General features: G+C 38.1%; 1 protein-coding gene across 1 annotated transcript; it reads right to left on the bottom strand.

Annotated features, from left to right (window-relative positions):
• Positions 1–1,991: 1,991 nt before the first annotated feature.
• On the bottom strand, positions 1,992–2,909 carry LOC113191057 (olfactory receptor 8S1-like). Its single transcript, XM_026400687.1, has one exon. The coding sequence runs from the start codon at positions 2,907–2,909 to the stop codon at positions 1,992–1,994; it is 918 nt and encodes a 305-aa protein (XP_026256472.1).
• Between the last annotated feature and the right edge of the window lie 17,005 nt (positions 2,910–19,914).

Here is a 19,914-nt window from a genome sequence, read left to right as displayed (position 1 = left end):
GAGCATTCTTATACATTAAAAATAACCAAGAGGCCTATGACCACACTACACTAATGTATCTGGTCTCCTCTGATCTTAGAAACCAAGTATGGTTGGGCCTGGTTAAACCTTTGGATATAAATGTACTTGAATTTTTAACATTATAGAAACAAAAAATAAAAGATATCTATAATGTATCTAATAAAATTTATAGGTGACTTTTATCAAAATAACTTTCTTCAGTGACAACAGTGAATCAGACTTGGTGAATTAAAATGTATTTACATAATTGTCACCTTGCTCACACCTGGCTATAGTGTTTATGAGTTAATGGACCAGAATGAGGCATACAGGAATGACTGGCATTTGCATGCTAGACTATCCTATTTGTATAATTATGCTTTAACAGTGGTGACCTTATGATGAGAATTCATTTTAAATATATTCTCAGTTTCTTAGCCCATAACTTGCACAACAAAATGCACTTATTGATCAACAAGGATGTTAGAAACCATTTTCATATTCTTAAAAAAGTAGCAAGGATACCATAAAAATGTCCTGTTTTCTTTGAGTTTATACTCTCTGCTGCTAAAGAGTACAAAGTAAAAGGGAGGGTGACCATTGACTGCTTGGAAAGAAGTTAAAAATAAAAGATGACTTCATAAAGAAATGATGATTAATTTTTCACCATGATAATTTCAGTCCATACTGTACCAAATCTCACCAATTCTTCAATATGTTACACAATCTAAGGCATCTTTGCTGAAATTCTTCTAGTTCTTTATATTCTCCACAGATCTCATCCAGCACTTGCTCAGCCATTTCTACAGCATCACAGGGGCTGAGTGGCAAAACTACTTGTATAGCAACCCATATGAGCTGGGGAATCATCCCTTGTCATGGGTCCCTTCACAGCTAGAGATGGTTGACCATTGGGTAAGTAGTTTGAAGCATATATTGGTCCAATACACAATTTCAAATATCCCAATTGTCCTTGGATGTCTATACTTCAATTCCATTGAAGTACCAACATATAATTCTTAGATTCTTTTCTTGCAAATTACAGAATCTAATTCTGACTTACTTATTAAGTAAAATAAAATAAAGGACATCAGCAATAAACATTAAAAAATGGAGTCCAGGGTAGATTTCAGTATCACAAAGAGGGTCAGTTATCAAGCTGATAAAGAAAACAGTGGTTTTGGTGTAAGTCCATTTGATTCCAAATTCCAACCTCATCACTTACTTCTCCAAGTCATCACTTACTTCTCTTTTCTGAAATAGGGATAACTGAAGTGTTTACATAATACATTTGTTGTGATACTTAAATGGGATAATGTATGTAAATTGCTTAGCACAGTGCAGGACATGATGCAAATGCTAATAATGTACTCAGTATGATTCATGCTTATATATCTGGCCTTGGAAAAACAGACTCTAGGATAACTCTAGTGATCACATCAGCAGGGGCACTCACATAGGCTGTTAAGGGTGCTACAAACAAAGTGCTGACCTCCACCTCTAAGAATCTTGCCTCAAGATTAAGATTCCTAAGAGGGTGGATGATCTGACATTGATGTTGTGTCGGCTCTTGAACCAGATACTGTGCCATGAAGGCTGAGTGCAAAAATGACCGGGGTTGGGGCCGGGAAGGAACTTTGGGACACCATGATGCACAGTCTCTCTGGAGCCACTTTGAACAAGTAGAGTTTAGTTTCTAGAAGAATGATAAAGGTAGTCTGAGTGGGCAATAACCACATCTAATATACTGTGTAATAATGACATACAATATTTCCATATGAAAAAAAAATTGTTAACCAAGAGGTTTATCTTAACCTTCCATCTTCCTCTGAATGGGACTACACTGGTATCATCTCCCCCAAATAACTCTCCACCTTTTCTTCAGTATTTTTAAGAAGAGGCATAAGGCACAGTATAGATCCACCATATTCAGGTGCTACGTACTGCAGTTCTAATCATCGTTATGATTTTGTAATCTACCATTTGAAACACTAGAAACACTTTCTCAACATTCTTTTCACAGCAGCCTTCACCTCCTGGTTCTTCAGACTGTAGATGAGAGGATTCAGCATGGGAGTGATCACGGTATACTGCAAGGAGAAGATCAACTCTTGAGTGGATCCAGAATTTGGCATAAGATAGCGGAGTAATCCTGAGCCATAAAAGAAAGTCACTGCGGTGAGGTGGGAGGAGCAGGTGGAGAAAGCCTTGCTTCTGCCTGAGGTGGAGCTGATGCCCAGGATGGTGAGCAAAATGCGAATATAGGAAAAACATATCAGGAGAAAATTCCCAATGAAATGCAGGAGGCTGGAGCAGAGCAGGGTGGTGTAACTTGCAGACACATCAGAGCAAGACAAAGGATAGAGAGAGGGCAGCTCACAGATGAAGTGGTGGATATTTTGAGCCTCACAGAAGTCTAAATCCAGAGCTACAAGGATATTAATGAAAGCATCCAAGAAAGCCACGCCCCAGGAGCCCCACACCAGCCCCACACACAGCTGCCTGTTCATCACCTGGCCATAGAGCAGAGGAGAGCTGATGGCAACGTAGCGGTCGTAAGCCATCACAGCGAGCAGGCAGGACTCAGTGCCCCCAGTGGCAAAGACAAAGAACACCTGAGCCAGGCAGCCCTCCACAGAGATGGTTTTCTTCTCAGACAAGAGGTTCTCCAACAGCTTAGGCACAGTGACAGAGGAGTGACACAGATCCAGGAAGGACAACTGTCCCAGGAAGAAGTACATGGGTGTGCAGAGGTGGGAATCAATCCTGACTACCAGCAGCATCACCAGGTTCCCCACCATGGTCAGCAGATAAATGACCAGGAAAAGCACAAAGAGAAGGACCTGGATCTGGGTGTCCCCAGACAGCCCGAGGAGGATGAACTCTGGAACAACACTGTGGTTTCCCATGGCCTGCAGTATTTTCTTTGGAAGATTAGAAATAAATTGGGTAAAACTTCTTCTTATGTCTAACAAACATCTAGATGTTTTAGTCCTCTTTTTTATTATTATTGTTGTAGCTGTTTGTTTTGAGGCAAGGTCTCACTAAATTGCAGAAGCTGACCTCAAACTCGCAATCCTCCTACCTCAGCCTCCCCAGCATCAAACCCAGCTTAATCCTGTTTTTCACAAAGTGTCATGCCTACTCAAAAGTTCATGTTTAGAAATGGTAAACTTCCCTAAGCCCCTAGATTTCCTAAACCCTTTAATAATCTTTTCAGCAAGATCCCAACCCTAGATCAATTCTCTGCTTTTATTTTTCCTTCTTAAATGCTTTACAGTTCGTTATCATTTTATTATTAAAGCTATGAGAGAATATTTGTAATCTATTGAGAATAATCTAGTAAAGAGTGTGGAACTGCATAAGGAATATGAGAAATTTGCAGAAATGATGTCTCTGGGAGAATGGGAACAGTGGGATTTCAGAGCAGAAGCAAAGCATGGCCTTAGGTGGGTATGAGTTTGCTGCATCCATCAAACATACATAGGATAAGCAGGTTTGCTGTTGGGAAGTAAGCAGTTCCCATACAGTATTTTTTTTTCAATAAATACTTAAGTGGATTCAGTAGCAGAAAGTGAAAAGGGGTAGTGGTTGGAGATGGGCCAAGTAAACAGAAAGAAAAATAATGACAGGGACAGCCCAGATCTGCCCCAGCTGTGACATAACTGATAGGAGAAATTTTTCCATATGGAACACACACTGTCATAGACTCCAGGCCCAGGACAAATGTAATACATGTGACCTGTTCGGCTTCCACAGTTGTCTCTACTCTTGTGCCCTTTGGAACACAGACTTCCTACTAATTCTCTAAATGCTGCTCTTTTTTTCCTACTCTGAACAGACAACCTAGTTACAACCATAGACTCAGGGTAAACCTTCAACACTACCAACAATACCACTGTAACCCTTCCTCTTTGACTCTTAACTGTTGTGTTCCTACTGCAAGACTGGCACATTCGAATTCTCAAAGGTTCTATGGTTTCTCTTCCACTGATTACCCAAACAACATCCAGCATTATACTACTCTTAGGAATCAATTTCACATTACCTTAGTTCTCACCCAGTTTAGCAATAATTAGCACATAATTAAAGAAAAACTTTTTCAAATTTAATGATCCAGAAAATTCTCAAATCCTAACTAATAAATTTTATCCAGACTAGCAAGTTTGAATGTCAGTAAGAGAACATGGTGTTTAGACAGAGTTTGAAATCCCTGCTGGACACACAGTCCCCCCCCCCTTCCTTAATTTCTAAAAGAGGAAAATAAAAAGCTAAATTGGATAGATTGTTTTAAAAATCTTCCAGTCATATTGGGGGTATGCATTTTTCATATTATTACTTTTTTTTTTAACTCACCAGTGTAGATCTAGCTACAGCGAACTGGATTCTTTCTGAGATTATCACATCATTGGCAGATGATGCTGGAAAAAAACAAGAAATGCAGACAGAAGATCACACTACCCATTATAATTTTGTAGGAGAGAAAAGGGAAATTCTTTTCCAAATGAAGTCTCACTCACTCGCAGTAGAAACTCCTTAAACTGTGGAAATTTTCTCCCTTAAAAATAAAGGCCAAAGAGTGAAAATCTTACAAAGGATATTTCCACCAAGGACAAACTCAGAACTATGAAGTCAGACTGTGTTGTAAAGTTACATGAAGGATCACAGAAACAAAATCTTCACTTATTTTTTTAATCTAGTGTTCTTGTTTCTTCACTTATTCAGGGTCTGAGTCCAAATTTAGAATGAAACAGCTATCAGAATACTCCCACTATGTATACAGTTATTGTACAATAAGTAGAGTCAGTGGAGTGGATCTTTTCCAAAAAGAACCTGCCCCAAAGGAATTTTTTTTTTTAGAATGAGGCTTAGGAAGTTACTTAGCATTGTGACTGACTTAAAGCCTTGCTCCAACTATTTTATTTAAAAACACAAATTAATGCATTGATGAAAGAATGAGTGAATGAATGACTCTGGAAGAGAATAGGGTAGGGCTTTCCTATTTGCCGAGAACGACCTGATCAGGAGGAACCAGCAAGAGATTTCAGACACTTAGAGTTTGCATTAAACCCAGTAGAGCAAAGGCAATGGAGAAAAAAAAAAATTGTCAACTGGAGACGTCTGCCTCAAAGCAATGTCTCTTATCCAATTCTAAACTTATATCTGAGTATGCAATTATAGGGTGTACCCATATTTAAAGATATGATTAGTTTTAGTTTCTGAAGCCTGTATGTTCCAAGTTCTCTTTGAATCACAAGTTTTCTTATGTTTATCACTGATGTCCTCACCTTCCCCCACTGCTAATAGCCAGCTCTCTCTTATTAGCCTCCCAAACTTCCAGGTTTTTGCCGTAATGAGGACATTCAGCACATAAACAGGGAATACAGCAAGATACAGGAAAGAGACATTGTCTCAGTTGTCCCATCTGTAAAATAGAAGCTAAACATAGCTACTTTGGAAGGCTGGAAAGACTTACTGACTTGAATGTAATGCTGAAGAAATCAGAGGTGCTGAGGACTCTTTCCTTCACCCCCAGAACAAGTGTTTAATGTTCTCAAAAGGAGAAAGCGAAGTGACCAAATATCTTAGGTAACAGAAATGAATACCATGCTGGAGAGGACAAGGGAGGTATTGATAGCCCAGAAGACAAACAGCAGACGAGAGGACTTAATGGGAAGAAGTTCCTGATGGAGGAATGACAGGACATGGTAGAAACTGGGGGAAACCAGTGACAGAAAAAAAGCATCAGAGGAAAGAGGGAAGCATCACCATGTTCTCTCTCTTCGTAGTGCAGAATGTGTCCTGTTTTTCTGAGTTGGTAAGCATGCCTCTCAAATCAGTAGAAATTCACAGCTGGCTAATCTTAGGAAATGACATTGCTTACTCTATTTAAGACCTCTTTTGCACAAAGAGAAATGTGTAAGCTCACTCCTCAAAAGCTCCTGCAAATGAAGACTTCAGAAGGCTTTTCTGAACTTTGACAATATTTTTGCTCTTGTCCCTTAATGACTCCTTAAAACTACAAAGAAAAAGGAAGCGTAAAAAAATCCAATTCTTAACAAGTATGACAGCAATTTCTTTCATGCTTCCCCAGCTTAATTGCACAACCCTCTCTCTGTACTGTTAATATAGTGTTCAGAGCACCATACTAAGAGTGGAGGCTCAGGTCTAACTATTTCAAATGAGCGGCTGGGTGAAGCTGGCCAATGGGATGGGCATGGCATGACCTGAAAGCCCAGTGGGGAGGTGAGTCCATCCTGACTGCTAGAAAGCTCAGCCTGTGGCAAATGTTGGACTCATTAGCTGAACACAATTTCTAGATAATTCCTCTGGGAATTCCCATTGAAGCTAAGTGACTCATCTTGTCTTCAAATATTACTCATTGTCATTGTATTATGTATGTTAAAGGCATAATTATCATATATTTAAATTACTATATATTAAACTCATAACTACTATTATGTATGGCATTATTGTTATTATTAAATGGTCAATGATATTTTAAATTTGTTCACCTAGTTGCCTTTTTCTTTTCTTTTTTCTTTTTTATTTTCTTTTTTCTTTTCTGCGTCTAGAACTGAAAAGCTTGAAAGCTAAAACTAAGATTTCAAGGGACAGGTTTGACACAAATTAAACAAAGCTGAAGAGGTCTTAATGAATCAGAAGACAGATTAGAAGGAAATAACTTCCATTTGCAAAGTTTTTTTTTCTTTCTTCTTGAAAGCTTCCTTTAAAATTTCATTTAGTGCTAGTCTGCTAGTGATAGATTTATTTCACCTTTATTCTTTTAAAATCTCTATATTATTTTATTTTTATTATGAATTATTATTTTAATCAGACATATTTATGGGGTATTGTGTGATGATTCAATACACATATATAATGTCTAATGATTTATTAATGGACATAGAATCCTAATGGGGAAATTATTTCTTATTCAGTACTTTGAAAATATCACTCTATGTCTTTTATTTAGTCCAACATTTCTTTTGAGAAGTCAATTGTTAGTCTAAATTTCACTTTCTCTGGAGAGTTAATTCATCATTTTTTTTAATCTTCTACTTTTTAAATATTTCCTGTGTTTTGACTTCCAGTATTTTTATTCTGGTGTGATAAAATATAGCTTTCTTTTTATTTATTATACTTTTGCCATATTTGCTTCAGATTATTTTCAAAAGTAGATAATTATAGATTCAAAGTCTTTACACATTCCCTAATCCTTCCCCTCACTCCCCATAGACAATCACTATCCTAAAGTCAGAATGTAACTCCTACAGTAGGCAGAATGGCTCTTCCAGAATGTCCACAATCTCATCCCTGAATCCTGGAATATGCTACCTTACATGGCAAAAAGCACTTTGCAGATGACATTAAGATTACAGATCTTAAAATAGGGATATTATTCTGGACTGTCCAGGTCAGCTAGATCTGTCACGTGAGTCCTGAAAGCAGGCCATAGTGCATTCTTATTTTAGAACCAATCAAGAAATAGTAAAATCTTCTCTTTATGAACTATCCTCCTATCCTAGGACCCTGTCCACTTCACATTGTTCTCTCCTTTATCTATAGCTAGTGTAGGTTCAGTGTGAATAACCAATGTTTCTCTTTCCCACCATTTTGTTATAAAACCTCCAACCCCTTACGACCAGTGGACATTTTCCAACTGTTTTTTGGCCATGCTGCTGGTAGCTTGTGGAATTTGTCTCAGAACCTGTCCTTTACCTTTCAGCTAGCATCTGTAAACCCTTTGTTTTTTTTAGTCTCAAAAGTTTAATTTAACTTTCTGGAATTAGCTTTTCCTTTTTTTACTCAACATGTTCTAGAAATTTACACAGGTTGACATATGAAATAATTCAATCACTTAACTGTTGTATAGGATCTATTGTATGACTATACTATACTTTATTTTAAAATGCATTTTTCCAAAAGATGAAAGCACATGTGATGAATTTGAATGCATTCTGGTTTATCTGCAAGGTCCATAGGATCTTCCATCTAAGCAAAGATATCATCTTCAAATAACAACTGGCCTTTTCTCTCTTTTTTTCCAGTTACTCAATTGTAAACTTTTTTATTTCCTGTCTTATTGCCTCCATTAGGACTTTTAATACAAGAATTAATTGTAGAGGTCAAAGTGGTCATCCTAATCTTATTTTAATTGAATGTGAAACTTCTAAAATTTATTTTTTAAGCAAAAATGTACTCTAGGCTTTTTGATTATTCTATCAGCTTAAGAAAGCTCCCTACTATTCCCAGTCTGGTAAGACCTTTATAATGAATCAATGTTAAAAACAACCAAGTTTGGATGCTTTTTTAATTCTGTTAAGATATCATGATATTTTTCACTTAAAATTCTAATTAGGGGACATAAATATTTTTTGAAACTTGCATTAGAAAACTCTTGCATTAATGATAGAAATCCATCTATTTTAGACTAGAGGAGAGGAAATAATCACATCCAACAGTCATTATATATGTATATCCATATTCCAAGTTTCAAATAAATTAATTTGTCCAAAGCCTCACAAGCTAGAAATTTAAAGGTAGTGGAAATCCAGGATTCATCATCAAGTTCATTTATCTCTACAATATTTTTATGCTTCCTATTTCACACAAACACACAAACACAAACTATATGTATATATAAAAGATAAGTAAAATTGTTAAGATTTAGATATGAGGTATTCCCTCAAATCTTATGTATGAGAAATTTTAGAGGTGAAATGATTGGGCTATGAGAGCCTTAACCTAATCAGTGCCTTAAACCACTGAAAGGGATTAACTGGGTGGTAACTATAGATAGGTAGGGTGTGGCTGGTGGCTGGAGAGGTGAGTCTCTGGGGGTGTGCACTCTCTGTCTTCCTCTCTCTCTCTCTCTCTCTCTCTCTCTCTCTCTCTCTCTCTCTCTCTCTCTCTCAGCTTCCTGGTACCATGTCCTCAGTTACTTTCCTCACCACACCTTTCCACCATTATGTTCTGTCTCATCTCCGGCCCAGAGCAATGGGGGTCAGCCATCTAATGAACTGAGAGCTCTGAAACCATGAGCCCCAAATAAACTTTTCCTCTAAAATTGTTCTTATCAGATATTTGGGTCACAAAAGCAACAAAAAAGCTGACTAAAATAGAAATGTATGTCTATATGTACCTATTAATATGTACCTATTAATACATCTATCTATAACATGTGTATACACATATACATAGGATAATTTGCAGCTTATTTATTCTGACCTTGAGAAAACAAAAAATATAATACTCCTTGATTGAACTAAAAAAAAGGGAAATGCTTTCTTTTGATTTAGATAAGTTGAATTTAAAGGCTCTATAGCCCTGGAGCACCATGGTGCCCTGAAGTCTGGGAACTCCTGTTACTGTTGGGAAGTAAAGCAGGGGCTCTAAGTTATAGGAAACAAAGCCAATATAGTTGCTCTGATAAGATTAATCAGAGCTGGCAGGTTGCACAGCCATTTTTACCTGACACAGACACAGGATGGAGACCATCACAAACTGCGAACAGATAAAGAAGGCCTGTGAGATGTGAAATTGGGGTGAGAAAGTGTGACAGCTGAGATTAGACCACAGGCTCTTTTGTTTCCTGTTCCTCCTTCTTTATCTCTTTCCCTCTCCTTTTAACACAACCTAAAATGAAAGGTCATTAGAATAAGTTAAGAATTAAGAGGAAAGATACAAAAGTATACCTTGACTTCCTTTTTAACATTTTAATGATATCCTCTTCAAATTAATTCCAAATGCATCTTTAAAATGGTGTTACATAACTACTGCAACTTAGTGAAATACATAAATCTCAAGGTTATGAATCTGGGGAGACAGGAGAGGAAATATGTCAGAAACTTCAGACTTTATGCTAGGACACTACTGCCTCCCTGTGGCACAATTCCAGAATGACAAGTTCTGACTGTTCCAAGTTCCTCCTTCAGATCAGTATTGACAGCCAATGTCACAGCCATGGCTTGGGACACAGAGAGTTGTTATGAATCTAAGGAAGACATATCTAGAGTAATATTAGACAGAAACACAACCACAAATAAAAACCCAGGTTTTTCTTTCAGGTCTCTCAGATATGGGCAGAAAGGCTGAAGAAAAGGACTTTACTAATGGAAAAAAACTGCGATTGGGAAGCACCTGAAGAATAGTGAGAGGCTTGTGAATGATTGTGCAGAAAGACTGATGCATATTACATCGAGTCTAGACAACAGGCATTGCGCTTTCATGTGTTATGTAAAATTGTAAATACATGAGCTATTGTCTATTTGACTGTAATATGTTACTTAGTCTTCTATAGTCAGTTTCCTTGTTTGTGGAATATGACAATAAGTAAGTCCCTCCATAAATTTTTGCAATATTTAAGTAATGATTACAAAATTTTACAATAAACTCTTGTTTCTTTTCTCACAACATTTATAAAGCATGTAAAATTGTTAGTTAATGAGTGGTTTGTATTTCAAAAATTATATTTTTTAATTTATTTGTTCTAATTAGTTACACATGACAGTAGAATGCATTTTGACACATCATACATAAATGGAGTACAACCTCTCATTCTTCTGGTTTACATGATGTAGAGTTATACAGGTTGTGTAATCATACATGCACAAAGGGTAATAATGTCCAATTCATTTTACTAGTATTTCTACCCTCAAACCCCCTTCACTCCCCTTTGTCTAATCCAAAGTACCTCTATTCTTCCCAAGCACTCCCACAAACACCTTATTGTGAATTAGTATCCGCCTGTCAGAGAAAATATTTGGCCTTTGGTTCTTTGGGACTGGCTTATTTCACTTAGCATCTCCAGTTCCATCCTTTATTGGAAAATGCCAAAATTTCATTCTTCTTTAAGGCTGAGTAATATTTCATTGCACATATACCATAATAAATTGTATTTTTAAAATCCATAGTGCTCTTTCTATATTTTAATCAAGTACAGCAAACACACTATCAGCTCGGCTGACAGTGATTGTTTCCCAAGTTTGGGGCAGGGGGATGAGATTTGAAGGTGAGAGAGAGGCTCTGCCTTTAAGATGCTTTAATGAGAAGGAAAGCTATGTTGATAGCTACAGTGCCACATAGTGAGGTAGCTTCTACCAGTGTGACAGATCATTGTGGGAATTCCAAGAATGGAAAATTCTTTCTATATCAGATTGTAAGGGAAATCTTTATACAGAAGGATTTGTCTTAGCCTTATTCAGATTAGCAAGTGTTAGGAAGAGGAGTGAGAAAAAAATCTTATAGGCAGAGGAGACAATTTGTAAAGAGGTAAATGAGCACTTTTTAAGGTTATGCACACAGACACTGGAGTCAAACAGGGTTGAGTCTGAATCCTACCTCTGCCCCTCACCTCCTTTTTGACCTTAGGCAGGCCTCCCCCTTCTCCATCTCCTGGACGAGAAACAGCTCTGATAATTGCTCCCTGTCATGGTGGGTTGTGATGAATAAATGAAATGTACACATAACATATTGCCTAACACATTAGTGCTGTATTATTATTAACATCCTTCTCTCTTCTAAGTTGCCATCATCTAAAAAAGTAAGCTATCCATTAATTATCAGCTTTTTTTCTCTTTCAGAAAGCAGAAAAAAACCTCATTGAATATACACATCAATTTTAAGATGAATCTGAATCTCAGAAACACTAAAATGAGAAATAAAATGTGCATCTTAGAATCCAGGAAAGTGTATCATCCTCATGAGGACTGTCTGCAAAGATTCTTTAATGCCATGCTGAATATTTGGATTTGATCTTATTGTTAAAATCCTTCCCTTCTTGCTAGTTTCCAGGCATTTTGTATGTAGCTCTTAAATCATACATACTTATTCATATGAGGTCTCTGTTTCTCATGTCCCCTGCACAAAGTGGATGTTCCACAGACTGAAATTAAGCGGAATCGGACCAATTTGGGAGAGGGGTGAGGTGAGAGGTGACCATTTAGGACCACATGCTAGAATTCCAAGGAATGGACATAAGCTCAGTGCCAAATAAATATATTTTTAAAAGCCATTTCTGCCTGAGCCTTATTGTTGATATTTCATTTGAACACCACCCCACCGACCTTGCATTTGGCAGTCCGAAAACAAAAACTAAGTACCGGAATCATCAGCACCACCTATGGATTTACTAAAAAGGCAAATTCTCAGGCTCTGTTCTGGGTCTATTGAAATCAGGAACTCTGGCTGGGGCCCAGCAATCAGGTTTTATTCTAATTCAGGATTTGGAGACCTTTCTAACAACCTCCTGAGTGGTGCTGGTGCTTCGGGTCTGAGGATTACATTTTGAGAAGCACTGAACTACAGGAAGTTGAGCTTCCAGAGCCTCGGCCAGGGCCAATTACTCAGATGGAAAGTTGGCTCATCTGAGCCTCTGTCCCGTGGGGTGGGTAAGTCCACCTCAACACACGGTGAGCCTCTCTGATTGGCTGTGGGCTCTGTCTTTGGCTCCTCTGTCTGCTTGGCATTCTCTCCATTCACAATGACACTTGAAATATTGTGCTAGGGAGAACCAACGGTGATCCCATCGAGCATTATTAGCCAGAGGGTGGAATGATGGGGGAGTGAGATTCTGACCAGGTGTCTTGGGGTCTTGTTAGTGCAAAGCTGCACTTGTCGTCTCCTTGGGCCCCAGTAGCTTCTGCCTCCTGTAACAGATCCCAGGAAGCTTAGCCAAGTGTGTAGAAGCATCTCCCCAGTGTGTGAGCCCAGGAACAATTGCTGAGGGCAAGGACAGCCTGGGCTTTATCCTCCCTCAGCTAGAGACTTCCAAAGAAGTTGGCCAGATGCCCACTTTGCCTCCAGCTTCCTTTTAACAAAAGTTCAGAAATGCAGAAAAGTGATGAGATACCCATGAGGCTTCCCAAGCTGCAGCCTGAACTGCCAGCGCCAATTGCAAGCACAAATTGCCCTTTGCCCACTCTGAAATGGTTCAGAAGAGCAAGCTGGGACAATATTCTGGATTTAGAAAATGCCTGTTAATAAAGGAGAGCAATTAGAACCGTCAAAGATCTGGGCTACAAATACTGCAGTACTTGATTTAAACACACATGGATTTTGTTGGTGGGGTGTTTGAACAGGACAGGCTCCTTCTTTCCACGTTGTTCACATATCCTTTCTATCGCTGTTTTGTTGTGACAGCCAGCACTCCGTTGACCTCCATCCCTGATTAACATAGCCATTTAGTACATGGCTCACCCAAACATTACAGCGTCTCAAGGTCATTGTCCTCTGCTTACTGCATTCCCAATTCCAATCCTGGTGCTTATGACACAGCAGGTGCTTAATAAATATTTACAAAATAAACTAAAATTATATCAACTGCTGGATCGCTAGTCATTATTGTCTTAACCCTGACACTTTCCGTCTTCTCCACAGAGCACACTTTGGTGGTGGTTGTTTTTGGTTTTGTTTCTTGTTTTATTGTTTTTTGTTTTTCCTGTGGAGGGGGTGTACTGGGAATTGAATCCACGGTGCTTAACCACTGAGCCACATTCCCAGCCTTTTAAGCTATATTTAGAGACAGTAACTCACTGAGTTGCTTAGGGCCTTGCTAAGTTGCTGAGGCTGGCTTTGAACTCATGATCTTCCTGCCTCAGCCTCCCAAGCTGTGTTATTTGTTCTTTTAAAAAAATCCCAGACTTCATCTTGGTGCTACCCTGCTTCTTATTTTAGAAAGACTGAGATGGTGCAAGCAGGATTGAGCAGCAGGAGTGAGCAGTCGTATTCTTCTAGGCTTTACTGAAACATGCAAATATTTGACTTTTATTTTCAAATAGAGATTTTAAGCAGTTTAATAGAACTTACCAAATCTTTTTTCTTATTGTGCAGCCAAGGTTTTCAAAAGCATGTCCAGGTATGCTGACATTATCTCCTACCCATGGATTTTATTTTATTTTTTTTTAAACCTCACTTCTTCCTGCAAGTTGATTCCCTTCTACCCTTCTTTTCAGGAATTATCGACTTTTTGTGTGTCAATATCTTCTTCTTGTCAATATTTGACAATCTCTTCCTCCTTTGGTTTCTTTATATGCTTGAATACCGTGAATTACATTTTCCTAGTCTTATACTTATTTTTCTGAGCTTGATAGGTCCTGCTGTCTGAATGATGAAAGTCTCAAGCCAGAACTTTTAGAGCTTGCTGAGGTTGTGGGGCCCAGTGATGCTACTCATCAATGCTATAACGGTTCTCTGAGCTTGTGGCAGGACAGAACTTCTCAGGTACCTCAAAGGTAGTATGGCCATATATCTTGTTTGGACCAATGGAAAGTGAGTGGAGGTGATGTGTCAGGTCAAGGCAGGAGTTTTAAAAACAGTGTTTGATTTTCCATGTTTCTGTTTTCCTAACTCAGTGATTGCTGAAGCATGAAGAAGGAGACTCCCTCAGTCTGATGACCTGACTCAGTCTGGCAGAACAGAGCTCTTTCTTCAAGCCCATCCAGAAGGGACACACAATAAGAGAAAAAAATATTTTTTTTCCAGTTTCAGCCCACTGAAATTTGGAGGATTATGGCAGGGGGTCCTCAAGACTGCTTGCAGACTTAATGATTCACTAAAAAAATCTACATGACTAAGAAACTGTCATAATTGTGGTTACAGATTATTTAAAGGGAAAGGGCAAAGATCAAAATCAGCAGAGGAAAAAAAAAAAAGCACAGGTAGCAAAGTCCAGGGGAAACCAGGTATCCCCTGACCATAGTAACACAAAGGCTGTCAGGGGATTCATAGAAATATCTTCCTGTAAGATTATTCTGTGATTTGTAGAGTTACATAATATTGCTTGAAGGTAGACCCTAAGCTAAAAGATGTAAACTATACATCATAAAGCTGTCCCTAGAGTAATTTAAAAAATAACTAAGAAAAAAATAAACAAGCAAAAGAGTGGCAGCTAATAAACTAACAAAGGAGATCAGATGGGGTCATAAAAAACAATACTCAATCCACAAAGACACAGAAAAAGGTGGAATAAGGAAACAAAAACAGCTAAGACAGCCAGGTGTGGCAATGCACACCTACAATCCCAGCTATTCAGGAGGCTGAGGTAGGAGAATCATAAGTACAAGGCCATCCTGGGCAATTTAATGAGACCCCGACTCACACTGATAATAAAAAGGGTTGGGGAGTTGAGGAGGTAGCTCAGTGGCAGAGCACTTGATTAACATGCACAAGGCTCAGGGAATCCTCAGTACTCCAATAAAAAAGAAGAAAAGACCCAGCTAAGAGAATTCGAAAACAACAAAGAGCAAGATGGGAAAACTAAACTGAAATGTATCAAAAATAACAATAAATCTAAACTAAATGTCCCCGTGAACAGCAGAGATAATCAGATTTGGTTAAAGAAAAAAGGAAAGACCTACTACATGCATGCTGCTTCCTAAGAAACATAAAATCACTAGTATATCAAAAGGAAAGTGATAGAAAAAGATACACCAGGCTACCACTAATCAAAACAAAGTTGAAGTGGCTTTATTAATATCAGACAAGGTAGATTTTGGAGGAAAGAATATCATCAGAGCTAAAGAGGGTCATTTCATAAAGATTAAAGGGCTATCAAACATACATAGCCCACCTATGTAGCTAACAAATATGTAACACAAAATTGAGAGAACTAAGGAGAAATAGACAGGTTCATAATAATAGATGGAATTTCAACACTTCTCTCAAGTGTAAAAGTCAGAAGTTTATAGATGACTTGGAAAACATTTTTAATTTATTTGACATAATTAAAATATATATAATGCTACATCCAACAGCAACATAATAGACATTCTCTTCAAGTTCACATGGAGCAGTTTCCAAGAGATGCTACATTTGGGGCTATAAAACATGTCTTAATACATTTTTAATATTTAATTATAAAATTATTTTCCCTGGGGTAGAGCACTTGCCTCACAAGTGTGAGGCACTGGGTTTGATCCTAGTACCACATAAAAACAAATAAAGGCACTGAGTTCACACAAAACTAAAAAAAATATTTTAAAAAATCATTTTCTATTTGAATCAAATGTATGATATGTCAAGATCATTGTATTGTCTTGAGCAACTAATAAAAAAGAAAAAAATCATTTTCTATGCAAAATAAAACTACACTGAGATTTCATCTCACTCCAGTCAGAAGGGTAATTATCAAGCATTCTAGTAACGATAAATGCTGGTAAGGATGTGGGGGGAAAGTACAATCACATATTGCTGGTGGGTCTTCAAGCTGGTGCAACCACTCTGGGAAGCAACATAAAGATTCCTCAGAAAACTTGAAATGGAACCACTATTTGACCCAGTTATCCCACTCCTCGGTATATATCCAAAAGATTTAAAATCAGCATACTACAGTGACTCAACCACATCAAGGTATATAGCGGCTCAATTTAAAATAAGCTAAGCTATGGAACCAACCTAGGTGCCCTTAAATAAATGAATGGATAAAGAAAATGTTGTTTATATACACAATGGAATATTACTCAGCCATAAAAAATGACTATGACTTTTGCTGGTAAATGGATGAATCTGGAGACTATCATGCTAAGTGAAATAAGCCAATCCCAAAAACCCAAAGGCTAAATGTTCTCTCTGATATACAGATGCTAACACACAATAAGCAGGGGAAGAAAAAGAGTAGATGTTCAGTGGATTAGTCAAGAAGGAATGAAGGGAAGGGAAGGGAGGGGAATAGGAAAGATAGTGGAATGAATCAGACATAACTTTCCTGTGTTCTTATATTAATATATGACCAGTGAAACTCCATGTCATGTGCAACCACAAGAATGGGATCCTAATTAGACTATGTTATACTCCATATATGTATAATATGTCAAAATACACTCTACTGACATGTATATCTATAAATAATGAACAAATAAAAAAGAAAATTTTGCTAGAATAATTAAAGGTCAACAAGTAGAAAAAAAGGAAATTCAATCTAAACCTCTTCAAATATTAACTCAAAATGGATCATTGTGAGGATATGGAAAACAACTTGAAATCTTATACACTGGTAATAAGGATATAAAATGGTACAGAAACTTTTGAAACTAGTTTGACAGTTCATTAATATTCTAAACATACAACCCCTACCATATGACTCAGCTATTCTATTCCTAAGTATTTACCCAAAAGAAACAAAGCATATGTCCGTACAAAATTCTGTGCATGAATATTCAGAGCAGCTTTATTTGTAACAGACTCAAACTGGAAAATAACCAAAATGCCCATTAATAGGCAAATAGAAAAACAAACTGTGGAACATACAGATGTGGTGGGTTAAATGGTGCCCCTCAAATAATATGCCCACTCAGAACCTGTACATGTAACTTTATTTAGGAAAATGGTCTTTATAGATGTAATTAAATTAAGGATCTCGAGAGCATCTTAGGTAAAGGATACACCTAAAATACAATGACAAGTGTCCTTAGAAGAGAAGGGAAGGAACACATCAGAGAAGTTTTTTGAAGTCAGAGGCAGAAATCGGAGTGGCACATCTACAGAAATTGTAAAGACTGCTTGCAGCCACCAGAAGCTAAGAGAAAGCCATGGGACTAACTATCCCTCCATGCTTGGAGAAGGAACCAATCCTGCTGACACCTTGATTTCAGAAGTATGGCCTCCAGAACTGAAAGAGAATAAAATTCTGTTGTTTTCAAAGCTACCAAGTTTGTGTCCTTTGTTATGGCAGCCCTAGGAAACTATTATGCCACACAACGCAATTCTACTCAGCAATAAAAAGGAATGAATTATGAATATGCACAGTAACCTGAATGAATCTCAACACAGTCATTTTGATTGAAAGAACCTGTACAAGTGAGTACATATTATATAATAATTTTATTATATAATATAAAATTCTGAAAATTGTATACTCTTCTAAAATGACAACATATCAACAGTTGCTTCAGGGCAAGCAAGGGGAAAATGTCAAGAGAGGGCTGAGATGAAGTATTACAAAGGGACACAAGGAAACTTTGGAAGTCGTGGATAGATTCATTAGCTTGTTTTATTGATATTTTCATGAATGTATACATATGAACTCACCAAATATGTGCCATTAGTTACATGTCATATCTCAAATAAAGTTCTCAAAAAATGTGATATAAAACTAGTTTTTGTATGTTTGTATAAAACTCTGACCACTTAGATATTTTTCTTCTTCTCCCTCCAGTTCCCCTTTCTCTAGGTGAAGTCTGTCTGCAGGGAGAAGTGATCTCATGGCAGTAGAGGGGTGCCTGTCCTCTACGGGGTGCCTTAATATCCTCATCACTGGTCTACGTTAATAAGGCCCTGTCTTCTTGCCCATGGGAAGGGTCAGTACAGACTTGATTGGCTTGTTTACTGTACGTACATTTGATTTCCTTCTATATGTGTGAGACCCTGGGTTTGACCTCCAGCCCACACACATCCCACAATGTATGAGTTCTTGCTATATTTCAGGTAAAGTTCTTAGCACTATAGATATAATCAAACATCATCAAGAGCAAACAAAGCCTTATGAGCTCACATTCTATGAGATGAAATAGACAAACAAACATGACTAACAGGTATTCCTACTGTCCAGGGTGATCAAAAGAAAATTAACTCAGAGTAAAAGCCTTGTAGAGTCGTGGCAGCTGCTGCTTTAGATAAGGGATACACAGAGACCTCTCTGGGGAAATGTCATTTAAGCAGAGACTGGGGTTAGACAGTCAATCTAATCTTTGGGAGACAAATGTCCAGGAAGAAGGCACAATAGGTATGAAAATCCTGAAGCACAAGGATACCGTTGGCACGTTGAGGAAGAAAGGCCAGCAGGACTGGAGCAGCATGAACAGGAGGAGTCATTAGGAAATGACATGGTGGCAGGGACTCTGGATGTGGCAGGACAGTGTTCTTTGTCCCTAAGCACAATGCAAAGAGAACACAGAGTTTTAGGTGAGGAAGTGACGTGATCTGTATTCATCCTAAAGTGATCATTCTAGCTACCACCAGAAGATAAAAATGGACCAATTAGGAGGCCTGGCAGGAGTCCAGGAGATGAACAATACAGTTTGGCCAGGAGGTGATGAGAAGTGATCAGATTCAACACACACTTTGAAGGTACAGCCAACAGAATTTTCTGCTTATGGTAGAAAAATGATGATTTTAAAAAATGATGATTCCAAGATTTTTACATGAACAACTGGGCAAATGGTACCACTATGCCATATGATGGGAAAGAATAGGCTTTCAAGGTGGGTAAGATTAAGAATTCAGTTTTGCTTAGTGAAAGATATGGGGTAGTTAGAGAAAAGTAGGAATTTGAGTTGCCTATGGGATGTATCTGGCCATAAAGGGTAGAAGTCCCTATGATGAGGAATGATGAAGGGAACTTGAACTCTTGTTATAGTTTAAATATAAGGTGTCCCCCAAAAGCTCATGTGTTAGATAATGCAAAAATTTTAGAGGTGAAATGATCAGGTTTGAGAGCCTTAATCTAATAAGTGTATTAATCCATCAATATGATTAACTGGGCAGTAGCTATAGTCAGGGAGGGTGTGGTTGGAGGAGGAAGGTCACTAGGGTGTGCCTTTGGGATTTATATTTTGTCTCTGGTGAGCAGAGCTCTCTCTCTTTCTACTTCCTGACTGCCATGTCCTGAGCTGCTTTCCTCCTCCATACCCTTCTGCCCTGATGTTCTCTCTCACCTTGTGCCGCAGTCTGGCTGGGCACAATTCAGGAGCCACTTGTCAAAAGAAACTAACTTATTTTTAGAACCACACACGCCAAACAAAACAGCTGCTCAGGAAAAAACCCTCAGAGCCCAACTGCCACCACAGGCTTCCCACAAGCCTCTCACCCCAAAACAAGCCTTTCCACCTCCCACAATCCTACTGCTCTTGAGGCCGATTGGCTGGGTCTCATGGGCGGAGCCAAAGAAGTCCCCCAATGAGCAGCTCCGTGGTCTGA

The sequence above is a fragment of the Urocitellus parryii genome, chromosome 5 (assembly GCF_045843805.1).
Source record: "Urocitellus parryii isolate mUroPar1 chromosome 5, mUroPar1.hap1, whole genome shotgun sequence".
Lineage (NCBI taxonomy): Eukaryota > Metazoa > Chordata > Mammalia > Rodentia > Sciuridae > Urocitellus > Urocitellus parryii.
Note: the sequence above shows the minus strand (reverse complement) of the source record. Positions and strands in the feature narration are given on the sequence as shown.